This window comes from Betta splendens, chromosome 9 (assembly GCF_900634795.4).
Source record: "Betta splendens chromosome 9, fBetSpl5.4, whole genome shotgun sequence".
Taxonomy (NCBI): domain Eukaryota; kingdom Metazoa; phylum Chordata; class Actinopteri; order Anabantiformes; family Osphronemidae; genus Betta; species Betta splendens.
The window spans coordinates 26,955,459-26,976,418 of NC_040889.2; the positions used below are offsets into that span (position 1 = coordinate 26,955,459).

Below are 20,960 nucleotides of genomic sequence, written 5' to 3' on the forward strand. Positions count from 1 at the left end.
CCAGAGCAACCGGTCCCGAACCCAGAGCCCGAACCCCAGAGCAACCGGTCCAGAAACCCAGAGCAACCGGTCCCGAACCTAGAGCCCGAACCCCAGAGCAACCGGTCTCGAACCCAGAGCCCGAACCCCAGAGCAACCGGTCCCGAACCCAGAGCCCGCACCCCAGAACCCGGTCCGGAACCCCAGGGCCTGATCCTGCATAGAAGCAAAGATGTGGAGGCCTTTGACCCACTTTCATTTGGGGGACAACATGAACGCGACCCCTGCACCCTGATCGATTTTGAAGCGTCTGCAGACACAGCACCAACGACCTGCTTAGTCAGGCCTGTGACTGGCTCATTTAAATACAAACTCTGTAAAGAGGAGTTTAGAAAAGAATCTGACAAGTGTAAAAACTTTGCACATTATTGCAACTTTTATTTTTTTGCAAATACACTAGAAATGTTTACAAAAGCACTGTAGAAACATCTGTGCAGTGTAAATTATCAAAACTAAAAATGAATATTTGAAATCATTTTGCACCTCACATGACAAGGAGATTGTCATTTTCAGCAGCAAAACAAATTAGTTTATCTTCAAAGGAAATGTCTGTTAGTGATGTCAGAACATCAGAAAGGGCAGATGCAATTTGGCTTTACACCAAAAAGCAAATTAATGAAACTTAAAGGAGAGTATGGCACTAGTGCTCATCCCTGAAGGAGGGCGTCATTCATCTAGACAGGTCACACAGCATCAGTACATTAGTCATCAAGATAATCAGCCTTCCAGCAAATCGCTCCAGTTTGACAAAATGGTGCATTTGGCTCCACAAACACGTTTACACCACTCATGAACACTCAGAGCTCCAACTGGTCCCAGTGTAGCATACTGGTCTTTGTTTCACAATGAAATGTACTCAAGATGAATATTACAAAAAACAAAAACCTAAATCATGCTACATAAAAAGGAAAATACTCCTACACAAGTGAAACTAAGAAAAAGAGTAATCAGGAAAATAAGGATACATAAATAGTGTGGCCCCTTACAAAACAACTATTTATAACTATAACTTTGTATTGCTTTGTCTTACATAATACTGAGATTTCTTCCTGCTCACAAAGAGCATTGATTACTTTTGTTTGCTCTTGCACTTGTTGAATCATCTACCAAATTACCAAGTGTTTTTTTTTCTTACTTTTTGCCTTGTTCAAAAAAAAAAAAAGGCACATACACACATGTTCACACTCACGCAACACTGTTGCAAGTCAGTTCACATAGTTGGTGTGTGGTGGCACAAGTTTTAAGAAAAAAAAAAAAAAAGGCAATTTGTGGCAGAACTTATCACAGAGGAGAGTAAACATAGCACTGGGGCCGGTCTGTGGGTTATCTTTGGTCAGGGAGAGACGAGCCAGCGGGTTGGAAGGCCTGGACTCAAAGGTTGGTGTGGTAGAAATGGGACAGGAGCAGCAGAGAAGGCCACAGAGCAAGGACTCAGGTCTGAACAAGACTGTAGATTGGTACGTTAAAAAAAATATGAGGAAGAATCATGCAACATTTGGGAAAATGTGCTTTGGTGAGACACTCCCAATGTCAATGAAGCAGCAGATTAAGTGGCTTCAAAGATAGTTTAAATGGATGATTATGTGCTGAAATATTTCTTGACCAATCGTTAAGTGGGAACTGTGACCTAATGCTCAAGGTTTATCTGTCTTGATTGAAACCAGAAGGTTCAGAGGTGAAGTACTCTTCTTCCAGTCATTGATGACCTAACCAAACTGAGCAGCACAAACAAAATGACCAGGAATTAAATCAACACATTTGCGTGTCAGACATTTGCTCTGAAAGACCTTCCACCTCAATGTGACCAATCTCTAGCAGACTCCTGGCACTCGGCTCGTCTTTCAGGGCGCCACCAGATAACTAAGTTTTACCCAGTCCATAATAAAAGACCCATACATAGGATATGGTCGCATCATGTGCTTATAGAGGAATGAACAGTCAGCTGTGAGGACGTCACAGCTGGCGAACAGACAGGTGTAACTGCTGACTCCAATAAATTACGGTGAGCTTTGGGCTTTGTATCATATGCTCAGGTGTCAAAGGTTTGGCAACAAAACGCCTTCAAGGCTTAAGCCTCCGCGGATCACACAAACCCAGCACATCATGGTAAATACAAGTCCACAGGTGTGTTTTAGCAGCAATAACAAATACAAAAGTAAATCAAAAAAGACACTCCATGTGCCGACAAGCAAATAACAGAGGCAGCGATGTTTACGTGGGCGAATTCACTGCAACATCCTTTACAGCCAATACTAGGACGAACCGTTGAAATGTACGGAATATAATGGACCACCTGTTTTGAAATGACTAGAATGAAAGTGAAAGGACCAACATAAACAAGTAAATACACAGGGCACAAGTTCCAGGCAAAGTGCAGACAACTCTCTACGTCGACAGTATTATGGCCTTGAATCCACGCTCCCCTGGTGCAAACCAGCGGGTCCGTGGGAGACGAGCGTTTCGGGCGTGACGTTTAAGACAACGTGATTCAAGTGTTGCGTGCTGCGTTTGCCTGGACATCACTGAACAACTCTCCCAGCGGCAGCGACGCCACTAGATTCATCACGGCACTTTGTCAGCTGTAAATATGTACAGAAGAGGCTGGGAGTGAAGCCGGCAGCCTGCGGAGGCCGCTCTGAGCGGCCCCAGTTGTGCTTTCTCTAATATGCGACAGTGTAGACAGAGGAGCGGCCGACACCCGGCCAAGTTAGTGTCCTTCAGCACACGTGGGCGACTGCCTGCTGGATTCGATCAGAGGTATCGCAACGTTTCCCCCTTTGTTATGTACAACGGCGAAAGATTCCCAGCTTATTTGAACAATGGGTGAGTAATGAACGGTCGTAAGGCAGAAAGCAGGTTCAAGTCTCCACTGGAAGTTCTGTGGATGGGGTCTCCTGTTCATTACGACTGATGAAGCTTGAATGTGCGATTTCATTAAGCTACTGGTGAAGGTCTCGACAATTCTACAGCTAGCTGTTCATCACCTGAAGCCGAGGCCTCGGAATACTTCTAGTGTTGTGAATGTGAGGAACAGGTGGCGTTGGCGGAAGTGAGGAGTGGATGAAAATCACGAGTATTTCAAAATAAAAAAAAAAGTCGCCTATTGTCCAATAAAACAGGACACAAACGCTTTTAGAGGCCGACGTGTGGCTGCACTAATTTATCTTAGGAAACAAGGGAGAACCCTATAAATAGTTTGGCTCAGTCCATTTTCTTTGTATAAAAGGATTTGATAGCTTCAATTGTTAGCAAAACTAAAGCATTCCGAGCTTCACACTAACAATACAGGGCATTATATTTCCTTAAACTGTTTGAAATGTAACGACTTTCCCCGCTGCTCGGCTGATGCTAACCACGTTAGCCTAGCGTCTGATCAGACGATTGCGTTTGTTCCCTCAGAAGAACTGCAGATAAAGGCTCGTCCTGGCAAAGCCCAGACGGACTCCCTTCGTGTTTTGGGTCGACTGGGATGGAAATGAGGAAAAATTACAAAGTGTGGGAGTTGTTGTGTTGCAGGACAGCAGGCAGTGAGGGCCATGCTCAGCAGGTAGTGCAGAGGAGGACAGAGTCATAAGAGGCTCAGTGAGAGGAGCAATGTCTTTGTTGACTATACTTTTTCTGGGGATTGTGTCCCAACCCCCTCCCCCCCATCCTCCCCCACCCCCAGAAATAAGTGAAAGGGAGCCCACAGTGTGTGTATACCCCCACCCGCGGTCATGAAACACCCCGTGCTGCTCCCCTCAGCCCCCGTCCCGGGCCTGGGGAGCCCGACTCCGGATCAACACTTCTGGGCCTCCACAGGAGACATGGCGATGTAGGAGCCGTTCTTCGACGGCTGGTTGGCTGTGGTTTCCGACGGCTCGTCGGGTTTGCCGCTGACCTGAGTGTAGGCCGTGTCGTCTTTCGCCGTCTGGATGGGAAACGCCGGAAAGACAAGGCGTTATTCACAGAACGCAGGAAGGTTGTGTTTTACTCTCAACACACATTAAAATGGGAAGAAATGTTTTGACTGAAGAAAAAAAGAAACCACAACAATTTAGTCAGGACCAAAACCACCACAGACTTTAAATAGGAACCAAAACTTAACAGTATAAGGCAAGAACTCAAAGAAAGCTCATGTCCAAAAGGGTAACACTGATAACAACAACAATGATGATAGATGATGCTTAACAAATTAAAAGAACAGCAAACAAGGCAAAAATGAAAACTTACAGTAAAAGAATGAAAAGCTTCAGTAAAATCAATACGTTTTACTTCATTCTAAAACAGAAAAGGGAAAAAAGGGGTTACAGAAAATTAAAATTGGTTAATACAACATACACATTTTAACATTGCAATTAAGCACGTACTTAACATCCTCTCTGTGCTGAGCTGAAGATCTGAACTGTCCGCTCAAAATATAGTTCATTCCTTCCCTTTAGTGTGGCTGAGTTCAAGCTTCATTTTAGCACAACGTGAATAAAATATCCATCTCCTCATTAGAACCTAAAAAGTATTTCCCAAACTATTATCTCTAACCTAGCATATCCACTGCAGGCCACTGACCCTGAACAACCTGAACTACAATAATCTGAGGGCAGTAAGGCAAGGGTTCAAATCAACAGGCCTGCACTAGTGGAGATAAGAGGCAAACATGTGCTGCACTTCAGTCACGACTTCTACAGTTCAATGCACTTTAGTACTGAACAGTGCTACGTTAGCTCAAAGCTACACTAGCAAAACGGAAATGATGTTAGGAAACATTCAGCAGGAAATAAAGAGTCTTTGATAAGGAATAGCAGGAATCTGCTCATGCTGGTTTTTGCTGTGCAGGACATGCAGCGTTAACATGCTCAAGGGTTAAACCTGCAGCAGCACAGGGAGGTTAATACAGGAAACTGGCAAACGTGCACAAGTCCAGTCAAAACTTCTACCATTACATCATCTACAGAGGCCCCATTGGTACCGTGAGCTACTGTCAGACACACGCCACACCATGTTAACGCTACAGTTAAGTCCACGCCACAGCGCCGGCTCCTACCTTCTTCTGGCGATTTCGGCAGAGCAAAAAGAGGAGCACCAGCAGAAGGATGATGCCCATGCCCACAATGAGCACAGGGAAGTTTGACACAAGCGTCAAAATGAGGAGCAGCGTCCTCATCTTGGTTGCAGATTCATCGTCAATAGTCGCCGTCTGGTGATGAGAAAGACGTCAGCATTGACTCTGTTCACCCAGATTGTGATTAGAAGAGGAAAAAGGTCCTCACCTCATTGACGAACATGATGGGGAAGATGGTGTGGTTGAGGAACTTTGTTGCGCTGCAGAGCAGAACGACAGACAGACAGGTCAGAGAGGACATCTGGCTCAACATGTGGCCGAAACGGGGACAGTGTGGCAACATCAAAGTGGGTGAGAGTTGAGCAGTTCACTTACGGGAAGCCTTGGACTCTCTTCAGAATGATATTGAGCTGCGCTCGCTTGCAGGCTCGAATGGGAACCCCTGTGGTCTGAAAACAGAGAAGTACAACGGCTTTGAGGCATTCTGACTTACAAGCTACCTAGTTTTGACATAAATCTACTTTAGGATGCATCGTCATTCAAATACATCGGAGTCATAACAGACACAGTACGGTCTGTTAAACTAAAGATGGGTCGTACCGGTTGCAGGTCGAGGTACGTCTCGTGCTCCTCCTTGTTGGGACTGAGCCCATCGATGGCATTGATGTACATGGGGTCGGCCTGGTAAAAGTGGGGGAAGGAAACCACGATGGGAGCACCTTGAAAAAAAACAAAAAAACAACACGATTCAGTCGGACTGCAGAGGCAACAACAACTCAAACACAATAAGATGAACTGTTCAGGTAGAGCAGTGGGTGCATTCCATGGTGTAAAACTTTAGGTTCTAGCAGCAGGAGCCTTTCATGAGCAGGTTCAGATTCCTGTGGCTACGGAAGCACATCTTTTAATGACACTACAATAACTTCCATGTGTCAGTGCCTGCACAGATTGCCTTATCAGAGGTATCTCTCTCTACTCAATGACCACCATAAAACACATCAATAGCCAGCACACACAGTCAGCACAGTTAATCATTGAACCGTGAGTTGAGTAAAACCGTGTTCAAACAGGAGTGTGAGCCACCGGGGAAGGGGCAGCTCGGCCGAAGGACATTTTGGGGGGTGGACACGGGAAACTGTGTCATGGAGGTAGTAGTCTGTTATCAGAGGGGTGTAATATGGGTGGTGGGTCTCTGGGTCAGACCGTTGGGTGACTGCGCTCCTACCTTGTCTGCAGACGCTGACTTTGAGCACCCCGGTGCCCAGGCAGTCTCCGGCCGGCACGCAGAAGCCGGCGTTGGTGGGGTTGTCTGTGGGGCTCATGAGGACGTCGCTCGGTGGGGCGAAGCGGTACGCCTGGATGCCCTTCACCTCCACGTCGTCCACGTAAGCTAGATGAATAGACCTGGGGGCAGAACGCTGAGTCAGCACCAGCCTCAAGGATTCATGAAGGGACTCAAAGGCATCAGGAGGAAACCAGACAATCACGATTTACGGCATTAGGGCCATAAAATAAATGGCTATACTGCTTCCTGTGCTTGTTCAAGGGTTTCTAGGTGTGTCTAGGTCAAAAACATGACTCACGTGTGGCTTATAAGACGTGAAACACACAGGTTGCTATCAGTGGATGTGTAAATGCTGTGCAACAGCCTCAACTCCCCAACTTCAGCCTCACTTTCTGCCTAGATGCTGCAAACGAATCTGAGAACCACACGGACCTGCACAGATCAGCAGCGAAGATGTAGAGCAGCTCGTTTCGGTTGATCAGGGGGTGGAAGACCGCGCCGTCCGTCCCGTTGATCATGTTGCTCTGATTGGAGGACCACCACGACATCTGCCTGTTGGACAAAAGCTGTTAGTGCTTGTGGGCAACGTCGCACATACTCGGCTCTACTTGATGCCAGCACACATTTTGGCCAATTTCTGATAATTTCTGATTTCTGGAGGCTTTGAAAGAAATAAAGTCCAAGCGGGGAACAGCAGGAAAAACACCCACAATGTTTCCTAGAAGGTCAAACATGGCTCATTCTTTACCTCAGGCCGTTCCACGTGTCAATCTTGCCATAATCCAAGTAGTTCTCCTCCCCGGTGTGGAACACAAACTCTCCTTCATGGGTGCCATTTTTCTGTGGAAACAAAGACAAGAGGTTCAGACAACGCTTATGTGACGAACAACAGCTGAGCCTGAGTCAAAAAAAAAGAAAAAAAAGAAAAAGACTTTGTTGCATTATTCTTTAACCGCAGTTTATTAGTAACTACTTTTTTCACTGATAAAAGTTCGTGAGTCTGATGGTTTCTTGTGTAGATCCATTTAAAAAAAAAAAAAAAAAAAAAAAAAAAAATATCATGAGTTCTGTTTGAAAAATGCATCTCTCAGCGTCACAAGGCTGCTCTTGAGACGCTAGAACAGGAAGTCCGAGCATGTTCCATCAGCATGTGGCCAGTCTCACTTCTTACAAACCGTTCCGCGCTTTCTTCAGGTTGTTGCACTGAAATAACACCAGCCGCGGCTCTAACTCACCTTCCACATCAGCCCAAAGTATTCGTCGACGTCCGGCTTCATGGAGTGGATCTTCGTGAGAATGGGGTCTTTGAAGCCCCACAGGAACTCGTGCACCGTGCGGGTTATGAACAGCTCGACGCCCAGGCTTCTCATGTACATGGACACAAAGGAGCGCAGGAAGAAGGAGTAGGAGTTGAGCTCGTTCATCACCACCTGAAGCAGGAGGGCAAAAAGAAATGAGTGGACGAGGCCATGACAACGCTCCCATCACACACACACATAAGTTTACATTAGCAATATGACCTGACAAAATAAAGGAGGGACAGTACAGTCAAAGAAAAACATGTGCGGGAAGTCTGATGAGTCGTTTCCACACATTCTTCTGTCCTGACAATGTCTTACCACGAATGGGATGTTGACGGTCCTGATGAGGTCGACCTCGGGGTCACCCACCGACTTCTCAGGCACGAAGACGAAGGATTTGGGGTTGAGGGCGTAGACTTTGGTGCCATTTTCCAGGAAGGTAACGTTTTCCCTTGGCCTGTACTCCCTGGTGTGGACAGGACAGTCAGCGAGTGAGTCCAGATGTCTTTTGTTTTGATTTCACAATACAAAGTCATCCTCAGTGAACTCCGGTTCAACAAGGCTTTCACCAAAGCGGACGAAACTGCAGCCAGTTCCGTTCCCCTAGGACACATTTACAGCAGCACACGAGGTTCAAGGCGCAGCAGTCGCACCCACCTGTATGTGTAGGGTCCAATCTGCTTCACAGAGGCCTTGCCTCCTGCCTGGAACTCCTCTGGGTTGGTCACGTTGAAGAAGTAATACTCCATGTAAACGGGGGGAGGGGGGTTCTTCCATGACTCAAACACCTGGCTCTTCTCCGTCAAAGTGATTTCCTGTGAGCAAAAAGGCAAAAACATATGTTCACACTGAGAAAACTAAAAGACAGCAACGTTCTCAGAGGAAACCCAGAGGAAGACAGAAGAAGACAGAAAGTCTGCACTCAGTCAACCCTCAGCGGGAGCCTGTACGAGGGCCACGCAACAGCAACAGCCTGAGTGCAGCATCAGCTCCAACGACACAGGAAACCAGGTGAGCGCATCCACACGACAGCGACATGCGTCTGTGTGAAAGGCCTCAGGTTGTTGACTGAAGGCGCGTTACCAGGAACAGAAACGGCCTTTTCAAATGTTGGGATTATTTTAACACTGAGGGAGGAGCGGCCGACTTCCCGCCAGGACTGTTCAGTGTTCCTGAAAACCCCTGTCCCCTCAATGGGATGCACTTAAAGAAAGGTCACACACACGCGAGGCGTCGAGACAATGCAGCTTTAAGTGTGGCCTCCACTTCCTGTTTGGGCTCCAGTTTCCTACGTTCAAACGTGTTTTTTCCTGTACAAGCGCTCGCCTGTCGCGTCACTTCCGCTCTGCTGCTTAATATAAAAGTAAATTAAGATTGTGTGTCAGAAAAACCAAAGATATGTAGATAAAACTGAGATGGTTGCATTTGATGAGGAGAAACTATTCAAACGCAGCTGAAGCGACTATTGTCATTCTCTAAAATGTTTCAAAGTGAAACATGTTCACGTTTCCGGGTTCAAAACAGTCTTGAGCGAAGCAGCAAACGCTTTGACTGTAGGAACCATGATGGTGGTGTTTTCAGGTTAGGATTCCTCACAGTAACTGGCTGTGTTGTCTGACGCCATCGAAACATTGGCAAAACGTCAAATGACACAAAAATGACAGATTCATCATTTTTGGTTTAAGTGGTGAGCTGTGTCACGATTTCATAACTCCGCGTTGCAGGAAAGAGGGAAGCTGGATATTTAACGCATGAGAACCTCCTGAGGCTTTTTGATTAAGCTCTGAAGTGAAACCAAGGGAGCGTGTGACTGTCATGACCAGAGAGCGCAACGCTGGTCTGCAGTAAAGACACATTATGATTAACTGGCACAAGTGACTGGGATTCTTCCTTTCCACAGGCAAACGGGCGTCCGTGGCCAGCGTGAAAACCCTCAACGAAGCCTGAAGAGCAGCAACACGAGAGGCGAAGGTTCGTCAGGGCGGATGAACTCCAGCGTTAATGAGTTTAAACAATGACGGCGACGTGAGTCACGCAGCAGGAGCCGCGACGCGGTCTGATCTGCAGGTGCACGAGGAGAAAGCGCAGAGTGCGACCGGAGCGGCCCGAGCCGGAGCCGAACCCGCCCCGCCTCACCGGCTCCGCTCAGAGGGGAGCGGCGCGCGGGGGCGGGGTCACTTTCAGCTTCCTCGTCGGAGCGGAACACCTGGAGCAACAACGGCGGGACCGCAGGCGACGGAATAAGACGTCTGTCAAACCCATCACACGCCCTGCGCCGCAGAATCTGTGTCCTGGAGCCGGCGGTGACTCGGCACCTGAACGAGGCCGCGTCTGACATCAGATTAGGCCGCTTTTTGGAGCGGAGTCGAGCCCACGCGCTTCCACGGGAGGACCGACAAGAGGATTAGCGGCGCTGTCGCCTGGTGTTAATTCCAGCTTCATCACGAGCGATCAACTTCGAAGAACTTCATTTGGGCCCCTGGGAAGCTGCCACGGTTCCCAACGAGGGGGAAATGAGGTCCGGACCTAAACTTACATGGATGGAGACCAAATCAGTGCAGCAGCCGTTAAACCCCAATTTGGACAATGTCTTGTTCTTTAGTGACTTTGAAGGAGCAAACGGGCAGAGAGATTTAAAAGTACAGTCTGAGTCTCACAACATCCAGCTCCTCTGACTGAGAGGAATGTGGGGTATTTTAGGGTGGGCTGAGGTGTCGGCTGGCGACCAGCCCATAGGGCAGCTCCCCCATCACTGCAAGCCTTAAACAGCGCACACACACACAGATACACACCGATACACACGCACGCACCGACACACACGCGCACGCAGATACACACACACGCGCACGCAGATACACACACACGCAGATACACACACACACACACAGATACACACCGATACACACGCACACACCGACACACACGCGCACGCAGATACACACGCTCACGCAGATACACACACACACACGCACGCAGATACACACACACGCAGATACACACACACGCACGCAGATACACACACGCACGCAGATACACACACACACACACACACACGCACGCAGATACACACACACGCACGCAGATACACACACACATACACACACACACACGCCCAAATAAAAGCCCGACCCCTCGTTTTTAGTTGGGAGCAGGAATCCAAAAATACCACCAGCCTGAGTGACAGTTGTGCCGCACGCGCATCACTTCATGCTGAAAAAAGTAGGCGTTTGGAGTTTTTCCTCGACTGAAAATGTAAAATCTGAGACAAGTCAGATGAGCATCGAGGCGCAGCGTTAGTCTGACTGGATAATTACGAACTCCCAACAGGCTCAATGAAACGAAGCCACTGTATTAATTTACTCATATTGGCTGAGACGACTGATCCAATCTTTATTGATCTGCGAAACCGAAGACTGAAAATGCGCAAACACGCCGAGCTGCGACTTTTAATCCCGCTCCTCCAGCGTCATCCGCGTTTACGCTCGTTCCTCCACCGGACGACTTCAGCACCGCGTAATTCGCGCTACTGTCTGCATTCACCGCGGGGAATCAGGGAGTCCCTGGTCCCCAGACCCCTCCCCCCACCCTCCGGAGCAGCACACCTCCCCCTCCCCACCGGCTCACGTTTCCAGTCTTACTACAGGTGACCCGTCCTCAACGATCAGAACCACCAAGCCCGTCCAAACAAATGTGTCACCGGGTCACGCGGGCTCCAGGCACCGGCGGGAGAAGGCGCATGCGTTCCCCATCCAACTGCCGCGGGTGAAGGTGAAGCCTAATTCATTGGTGCACGATTAAATGGCAGCGATGCTGCAGAGCCTCAGAGGAACGTAAACGCTTGTGCGTTAAAGATAAAACGCCACAAAACGTGGTGAGGTCACATTAACTCACCTGTGTGTGTGTGTGTGTGTGTGTGTGTGTGTGTGTGTGTGTGTGTGTGTGTGTCACTTCACCGTTTCCCCTCCGTGCGGTTAAAGGGGCTTTTCACCCACAGCGTGGAGGTTATCGGGGTTTAGTTTGCTTTATTTAAGACGCACAATGATTGAGCCTCCGTTTTAATAGACGCTCGCGTGAAACGCTCCAAGCTGACGTTAAACGCTGCACAACCTCTGCGGATTAAGGCGCTGGGTTCGTTCCGCACATCTCGGGGATGCGGACACAGCACAAGTAAAACGCTGCCTACGTGAACGGCTGAGCATCAGATAATGAAAACGCACACTCGTACAATTATCCCGTGACCCTGCGTGTCCTGCCACCGGTGTTGCTGAATGCGCGCGAGCGGCCGCTGCAGCTGAAACGCGTTGACGTTTAAAAGCCCGAAGTGACAGGATGCTGGCGTGGACGCGCTCGTGCCACTCACCTTCTTTAACCGGCTGTGAATCATGGTTTGGAAGACTTGAGCCACGACCAGGGCGATTCCCACGATCAGGAGGTGAGCGCACACGATCCCGGTGGCGTAGATGGCACAGGACCTCCGAGTCATGATGCCGGCGGATGTTCTGTCCCTCTCGAGCGGACGCAACTTCGGCGAAGCGAGGCGTTCGAGTCTCCCCAGAAACGTGGGAGCGAAGTTGTCGAAGGCACGGCGCGCGTCGCGTCCGCCGTCTCCCGAGCAGCAGCTGCTTTGAACGTCTCTCTACCCGTCCGGAGCGGGCGGGGCTACTATCAAAAGCGTTGGCACTTCTTATGGAACAAAAAGTATAACAGTGCTGGAGCAGCGGGACCGAGCTGCTCGGAGGCGGCGGCGGAATGAAACAGCGGCGCTGAGCGCGTCGAGGCGTAGACCTGCGCCTCCTCCCCTTCCTCTACGCATTAATGAGTTCGCTCGGGCGAAGCGCGTCGCTTTGGGAGGCTGCATGGGCGGTGGGTGTGTGTTGAGTGAAAAAGCCCGGAGGCGGTGGTGCTTTCCTGACATGGCTGATGTCACCAATATTAACCATATGCCGAAGCGCCAAACAAAACGTGTTGTTTTGTTTAAAGTGTATTATATTTACGTGGCTGTTGTTTATTGCGGCGTTTCTGAGTTTGCACTAGAACAAACAAACCGCCTGGATTATGAGTGAATCCTCCACATGGCGGTGGTGGGAAACCCGCGAGCTCGCCGGGAATGCGCCGGGCGCGCGCAGGGAACTTATTTATTATTTATTTATGATACGGGGACAGTTGGAACAGCGGGTGTCGTGATACTTGGCGAGCACGCGAGCGCGGAACAGTGCAGTCAGCGGAGATCCGTTAGCTTTTATAGTGATTCCGCCACCTCGCCTCATCGTGTCTCCTTAAATAAGCCCAGCGTGGACATGAATAATGAACCATTCAAACAGCCAACGACCGTTGACGCGATCGGTTTGTCCGAGCAGCAGGCGCTCTGATTGGCCAGCGGCCTCCCGGACCACCGGCTCAGGACCACCCCCCTCGACGCTGATTGGCCTGACGCTGGTGTGCACGATGTTGAATTTGATCGACTGATTTCGAGGCGGGGCTCCTATAAAGGGGGAACCGGACGAGGCGACGCTCTGCAGAAAAGTGGATGTTGAGCGGCTGTGGAGGCAAATTAACCTCTGATGTGATGTAGAGGAAAAAGCAGAAATGTGCAAAATTTCTATGTCACATTGTGGATTATGAGACATACGAGATGCTGACAAATATGAGTCGCATACAGAACATTTGCAGTCCACTTTAAGAATGAGTTGTGTCAATGTTTAACTGTCAACAGTGTTGTTGACGAAACTGTCTTTAACCTGGAGACAAAGTGTTTGACTTAACAGACCCACACAAAAACATCAGTAAAGTGTAAATCTGACAGAGTAAAGACATGAATGCAGAGAAAGGACGTTTGGACCAGACTCTTCAAATGCAGTTGCATCAATACGTTTATGCCTCTCCTGTAATAACAGACATTGGTGTGCTTCTTCTAATCAGCCAGGTTTATACGTATTTTATCTAGTTCTGAAGCTACAGTGAAGGTACAGTCTCTTCTTACGGTCAAACAAAGATGGCAGCTGGCCTGTAAATAAGACAAACAAGCTTGGAATCAGGTTAATACTGAATCTGTTTTAATGTGCAGCTTTTAAAAAATGTTTTTTTAGAGGGTGAGAAGAACATTCACTGTTTTTAAATAATAAAGTTAATTTAATTTCATAAAGCTAGAAATAAATGAACATTAACAGTATATGTTGTTAAAGTTTAGCTGGTGATGTGACTCTGCACCATATGTGCATATCTATTAATATAATGATCATTGTGCTGTTTCTGCTATTTGGTATGCTTTTATTTCCTTTTTTCTCGATGGTAGATAAACAACCCTGAGGCCTCAGCAACAGCTTGTTCTGCCTGCATAAAGATCTTTTATTCAATTTACAACGATTGTAGCTATTTTGCCCAAGAGGTTTGTAGCATCCTGTGCTTTGCCTGAGCTTGTTTCACTGCTTTAACGCGAACAAGGCCTGACTTGAAATTGTTTTTTCTCTGCTTCAATTCATTTTGTGCAATATCTGAATCAAAACAAAAAGACTTGTCTTGATGCTTATTCTGCAAAGCTGTAGTCAGTTGAAAAGCCACAATGTCACAATAAAACATGTTAGTTTTTCATTTTAAGCATCAGATAAATTGTATGGCTTATTTTGATTGTTGCTTATTCGCTGATTTTAGGACGTCTTTCAAATATAAAGGCATTGCTGCCAACACCATGTGGCCGGTGCACTGGAACGTTAACGTTGCAGTAATGCTTGTAGAATTTTCAGTTTGACTTCCTATCACTTGTCCACAACGATAAACTCATGAATGTGTTACCAAACGCTATCATATTCTGAAGTCAGAAGTCAAAAGGTCAAAGGTGACATTTCTAGGGTCCTTCGGTGCCTTTTAGATTCTTTCTCACTGAAGGCATCTAAGCAGCGCAGGGCTGAAACAGGATACTGTGAATTGTGGGGCACCAACATCCTTATTTACAGACAACAACAGCTGCTTATCTGAAGAGAATGCTTTTACCCAGAATTCTAGCGGCCGAGACGTCAGCTGACGTACATTACCTAATGAGACGAGAAAGCAGCGTAAGTGTGTCCGTGCTCCATTTCAGTCAGTCATTCCGCGATTCATCAAACTGGGTGCAGCTCTAATGTGCAATGAATCTGAAGCCGTCTTGGGAAAGATGTGTTATCTCGTGACTGATCTGTTCCTCATTGACTGGACTTTATGTGAGGTTTGGTTTGTGGCCAACAGGTTATGGATCCTGCTGTAAAATTTGGTTCAGGCAGTAATGGACGCGCTGAAAGGTCAGCACGTTCATTCAGCCGCCTCTTTCATAATGTTTTTATAAATCCAGAAGGACAAAAGAATGTAATTTTTTCTCAGGAAGTGCCATACATCACATCCCTTGATGTTCCTTTCTGGAAGGAACTGACTGGGCTGGACTCAACATTAATGTCACTGAGTGTTACCTCATTGTACTAAGCTTCATGGTGATCCCAGAGGACGGGGACTGCGGGGGGGGGGGCGGCATCTGTTCAAACAAGAGGAGTAAAAAATGCTAAAGAAAATCATCAGGGGGGAAGGATAACAGTCAAGTAATGCAGCAACATTGTTCCTGCCAAAAGAAAGGCTGGGAGGGTGAAGAGGGGTAAGACAGTTCAACCTTTGTAATGGCCTCTTTTTATGTTAGCTCAGCAGAGCGACACTGATTTTTTTTGTTGTTGGACTAGTTGGAAGCTGCAGACACTCGATTTTGAGGGTCTACACGCAAACGCCGCAGTTACATATCAAGTCTTGTGTCAATATCTCTACGTAGAGGATCATAAAGGACGACAACAAGGAGGCTTTTATCCAGAGGGTAAACCACCTTTTCAAACTAGGGTCTGTTCCCACTAATCTTTCATTGTGTTCGGCCAACAAAAAATGCACCAGTAGCTTTTGGTTTGCACTTTGAAGGAAGGCCTGAAGTGCAAATGAGGCTGAACAGCAACCACATTGATTTAGACACAAATGTCCATTCATGAGTTTGGGAAAGAAAGTATTCTCTGAATGTTTCCTGCATTCTGCACAGTCAGCGCTTCTGAGCTCTTCACTACACCAACATGCGACATGGGTCACACACTAACTCACGTGGGCTTTGCTTCACACTGGGACACGCGTTCGCTAACGCAATCACAGGGACGACGTCGCACCTGAGCAGTGGATCCTGTTTGAGAGCTGATGGGTGGATCAGCCAAGTAAACGCCCTCCACCTGGTAAATAAGATAGGAACTAACACGCACAGTGTGCAAACAATGATTCAGATCTTTCAAATTGAAATTAGCTGCCCTCTATTCTTGTGCAGGTCTGAGCCTGGGCCTGGCTCACAAAGCTATCGGAGGTTTCATCTGCACAGAGGAACCAAATAAACAGGTGTGTTTGAATGGAAGCAATTGACAAAGTACAGTAGGTCATGCTAGAAACTGACATGATGCCGAGTGTCTGCTTGTGTGGAAGTCAAGCACATACCAAGGCTCGCTTTGGAAGAACGTTGTGTCTCTAAGATGAAGAGATCCTACAATCCGTCTTCCCTGTCGGCTGCTCCCATCTTGTATCAATAGTACAGAAACAACATTAACTCTTCCTCTAAATACTGAGTGACACGTCAGCGGTGTCCTCCGTCCCACGGGCCTGCACCACGCTGGAGCCTGGTACCGAACATTAAGTCACAGCACTCTGGAGACTGAGACAGCCTTTGTAAAGGCAGAGGCAGATATACAGGCATCGCTGTGGGACGGGAGACGTGAGGAGTGGCGGACCTTTTCACTGGAGGAGATTAATGCATGAGGAGAGAAAACGCGAGGGGAAGACGACTCAGTCTGACTTTAATTCTGGATTCATCCATTCCTTACCGCCCTTAAAGAGGATCACAGTGACCACCACAAGAACCCACTGTGTGGAGGCAGACAGAAGAAACGTTACCTCATATAGAAATAGGAGGGAACTAAACATTTATTGAGTAATGTCTTTATAGCTCAACTGATGAGATGTAACATTATTCAAGTATTGCAGGTTAATAGAAAAAAACAGTGAGTGCTCCTGGTTTTAAAAAGTAAAATTATCTAGGTATTTATTGATTGTATAATTGTATACGTCATCATATTCTACAGTAGGTTTCACGTTCCATAAAGATGTTTATTGGATCAGTATTTATTAGCTAAAATATTTAATGTTTAAAAGAAGCTCGCTCTCAGACGTTTCTTTATAATCGTTCTGACCAGAAGCAGGAGGACGACAGGCGGAAATGTGTGAAAACACATTATTCAGTGAGGGAGGCTTTAAGTAAATGATCTGAGAACTTCCACCACCGATGGCTGGACTCAGGAGACAAAACAAGGTTATGCAATGTAAAAAATTCAAAAGGAGCCATAAGAAGAAACGTTCATTGTACATGTCTCCTCATGGTCAGACATTTGGTTTGTTTACTTAACAGCGGTTAAATGATGCTCTGAACTTAGAGCTCCTTTAGGTGTGGTACATTTCCCACCATTCAACCAACATATTTTGTTACAGTGGACAGTGAGTCATTGTTCCCACTCAGAGCAAGTGTTAATTTAAGAATTTCAGGAGTGACCCCTGCTACGCCACTCGGCAAGCCAGAAAAATAATCTGCTTGTTTTCTATGATGCCAATTTTGGGAAACTTGCACCCTGTTTATTGTGATTTTACATTTTTCACAATGACCGCGATCAAACCTGCTGTGGACATTATGCAACAATGTATGCACTGTTCATTAGGATAAAGCTGCTGGGAAACTGATCCTGCAACACGACTACAGCTCTGTATCAGAAACCAGTAGCACACACAATGTGTAATGATACAAAATATGGTTTGGAACCTGCAGTTATAATGTTATAGTGAACTGAATGAGACAAAATAAGCAATTTAACCACCAAAGGTTAATGTAGATGACAATGTTTAGGATTTTTGATATTGTCTTTCTGGTTCAGGAGAACTATCTTTTATGAAATGAGGAACAAATCTAAGAAAATTATCCTCGATAAGCAATAAGAGAATTTGTGTTTTAATTGTTTTAATTTAATAACCCCCTGACCCCCCCCCCCACACACACACACACACACTCCTCCCTGAAACCAGAAGTCAAGGGTGTGTGACGTTTAAGAGTAATAAAGGTGATGAAAACAAGCACTCATTTACCAACAGCTGACCTTGACATTAGACAGAAAGGAAGAGGAGAGACCTCTGGTGCCACACCGTGAGCACATCCTGTACAGGTAGTGTCTGAAGCTTTGCACATCCTTTCCCCTGTATTGTGTTTTTACTGTTGCTCAACATCCTTAAGGGAACCTAGTTAAAAATGGCACTAAAGCCTTTTTTTACTGGAAAGCCAGCATGCTGCCAAAGCCTCTTATTCCACCATAAACAATAACATTTCCCGTGTATTACAGCAGTTTCCCCCAATTGTCATTTATTCACAAATGAGAAGTAGAAAGTTGTCTCTGGAGGAAAATTAATGTTGTCCTGTCGTTGTGTTTTTTATTCAATTGTGTAGGTGTAGAATAAATAAAAACAAAAGAACACACGTCATGAAACAAATAATCAGTTGCCTGATTTCACTGTCACAGTTTGCATCAAAATCTTCATAAAGATGTTTTTGGTTCTAATTATGCACAAATAAATAACAAATGGATTCATTTCTAAATTTAGTTGATCAGAACTTTCAAACTTTCTCCAGCAGTTTGCATGCGAGCTACAGATCCTGTTACTTACTCACGGATGTATATTTTTTTAGCAAAGGGTCTGAACGTCCCAAAGTCATGCAACCATTGAGAGAGCAGATTATAGACAATGATGATTTATAAGGCGATGACGCCTTATAAATGTTCTGTCTATAATGAACATTTCAATATTTATGTATTGTGTGCCCAGAAGGAAATTCTTTGGAAAGGAAAAGAAAAGCACGGAATGTGAAGTACACGGAGTTTAAGCCGTTTCCTTGTTTCAATTAATGAGATAAGATAAGAAAACTACATGGCGGCAAAAATAAAACAGCAGCAACATCCATCATGAGCCCAGGCCGACAAACACAAGCAATGTAAACATCTGAGTAGTTAAAGGGAAGTCTAGTTAATAGCTCGACCTCCGTGTGGGGGGTGTGGTTGCTCTCCTTCCTCTGTAAATTATACGCTATATAAAAATAACCTGTGCTATAGTTTGATGAGTTTCTTAACACATTTAGAACTCCAGTTGGAAAAAGATAATTTTAAAAGAACTGGTTGCATAATCAAGGTAGGTTATCACCAGAGCACAAAGCAGAAGGAAATGCCTAACTTGACCTTTGACCTCTGCAGGTTATGGTAGGACTCCCAAAACACATGGGAGAAATATGCTGAACAACCTTCTAGGGAGGAACGTTCACATGAACAACATCTGCTTGCTCTAACCAAAGTTGTAAATTCGTCAGACGTGGCTCCATGCTGACGTAGCGCCGCGCTACATTATCAATGCATAGATCTGTGGAGCAGCACTGTGTCCTGTGACAGCACGAGGAATCTTTAGGCGGCGGACTAGTGCAAGGATGGCTGGAGTGACAAACAAAGCGATTCATGGTCTACGTGGATCTCACACTTAGGATTTAATGATTTCTTTTCATTCATTTTAATGGCTGATTTTGTGACCAAACAAAAAAGATGATCCATGAAATGACAACTTCCATCAGATGCTTATTATCCGAAGCATTTAAACACAACTGTGAAATTACAATAGAATAGTGTAATAGTCCAAGTGAGAAAACCTTAGTAAAAGAAAAAGCTGAGTGAAAAACAGCCAGAAACACGAGTCACGCAAACATGGGAAGGTTAAACGTCAAAGATTCATTGTATTATAAATTGGTTTTGAGTTTTCCTTTTTTCTGCTTATTGAAAATATTTTTCATCTGCATTTGATAATGCAATATCACCAATGACTTCAAGCTGCTCTTCAATGTTTTATGGGTTTATAATATTCCGGTAGAGGACAAGTGATGGGTGTGACTGTAGAGACTTTAACAACAGCATGAACTGTTCAGTACATCCCAAATGTACTGTTTACAGCCACACGAAGCTGCCTGCTATGGATCCACTTCCTAGATTCCAATGTCACTGGCAAACAAATGAAAACAGGCCTGACTGTTACGAAGCTGTTTACAGACTTGGTTTGTTGCTGTAACGAAAGATCATCAGTTGAAAGAGAGGAAACAGGAGCCTCTGTGTCCCAGATGTGTTTTCCCTGGTGTTTGAACAGCGGGAGAGTTCAGCAACATGACTAAGGATAATTAGCTAATTTACCAGCCCCTAAAGGGAGCAACATGTGATTCAATACAGTCAGCAGCAATCACAACAGAGAAGCACGAAACACAACGCTCCTAAAAACCAATCGCTTCATTCAGTAATTATAAACTAATATAAAAATTAGCACCCCTTCTGGTTAGCCACTAAACACAACGATAGGGAGGACTGCGGGAGCAGATAGCTTAGCATGCATAATTAATTCAACACTAATCTGTGGAGGAATCCTTATAGTAAAGCATGGTCTCACTGTGACCGCTACAGGTTGCCATTTATTTGTAACTAGTACAAGTTCAATTGCATGAATAAAGCAAGTTAAAATTAGCTCCACGTTAAGCTGCTACAGTAAAACTCATCTAGTGACGTGTACAGTTATTTTAAGAAGAGAGCATCAGGCAAACAGTAGCAACGGCACCATGGCAACTGTCACTCAAACAACACAACAGCTGCAGCAACATTGTCAAACGCGCTGTAAACGGACCTACGGGTAAATGAATATCATCAGCACTTAACGAGTGGAGCTATTTCTATTCTGCTAGTCCCAAACGGCAAGTATTTGGCTGGTTACAGGCTCTGTTATGGAATAATAATCACATCAAGAACCTTTAACCAATTAAATATTTAGCGAAATATTTTTTGCAATAATAATAATAATGTGTCAATGTCAATAATTTCTTAAAGCTTAAAAAGGGTCATTGTGTCTTTCCTCTTTATAGTTTTATAGTTAAGTCTGTCAAGAATTATTGTTTGGCTGAATAGTACTGTTGTTCAGTGAATGTTGATGTATTAGTTCTGTTGGCAGCAATCTGTCCAAACACCATTCTCACGTTAATATGAAAAATATTACCAACAGCTAATAAACAGCAGGTGTGTGTCTGCTCAGCGGACTAGTTACACACGGGGTAGATCCTGATGCTTCATCACCACTGCACCCATCTGATGCCGTATCAGTGTTCCTGGACGTGCAGTGAATGAGTTGTTTAACGCTCGGCTGTGACTGGCTG

At 45.9% G+C, this 20,960-nt stretch overlaps 1 protein-coding gene and 1 long non-coding RNA gene across 3 annotated transcripts; both read right to left on the minus strand.

Annotated features, from left to right (window-relative positions):
- Positions 1–392: 392 nt before the first annotated feature.
- scarb2a (scavenger receptor class B, member 2a) lies at positions 393–12,446 on the minus strand. Of its 2 annotated transcripts, XM_029160295.3 has the most exons (13): positions 12,024–12,443; positions 8,321–8,478; positions 7,982–8,129; positions 7,598–7,792; positions 7,111–7,202; positions 6,795–6,914; positions 6,303–6,481; positions 5,678–5,796; positions 5,453–5,526; positions 5,286–5,337; positions 5,060–5,212; positions 4,252–4,299; positions 393–3,949 (listed from the first exon to the last, which is right to left on the minus strand). In XM_029160295.3, exons 1-13 carry the CDS (start codon positions 12,144–12,146, stop codon positions 3,818–3,820), a joined length of 1,593 nt encoding a protein of 530 aa, XP_029016128.1. In that variant the 5' UTR covers positions 12,147–12,443; the 3' UTR covers positions 393–3,817. The 2 variants fall into 2 exon arrangements, with proteins under 2 accessions (XP_029016128.1, XP_029016129.1); XM_029160296.2 differs by lacking the exon at positions 4,252–4,299 and having other exon boundaries at positions 12,024–12,446.
- Positions 12,447–13,082: 636 nt separating this feature from the next.
- LOC114861282 (uncharacterized) lies at positions 13,083–17,697 on the minus strand. The gene is made up of 3 exons (XR_003786773.3): positions 16,139–17,697; positions 15,100–15,161; positions 13,083–13,667 (listed from the first exon to the last, which is right to left on the minus strand). It is a non-coding gene; the product is annotated as an uncharacterized LOC114861282 (long non-coding RNA).
- Between the last annotated feature and the right edge of the window lie 3,263 nt (positions 17,698–20,960).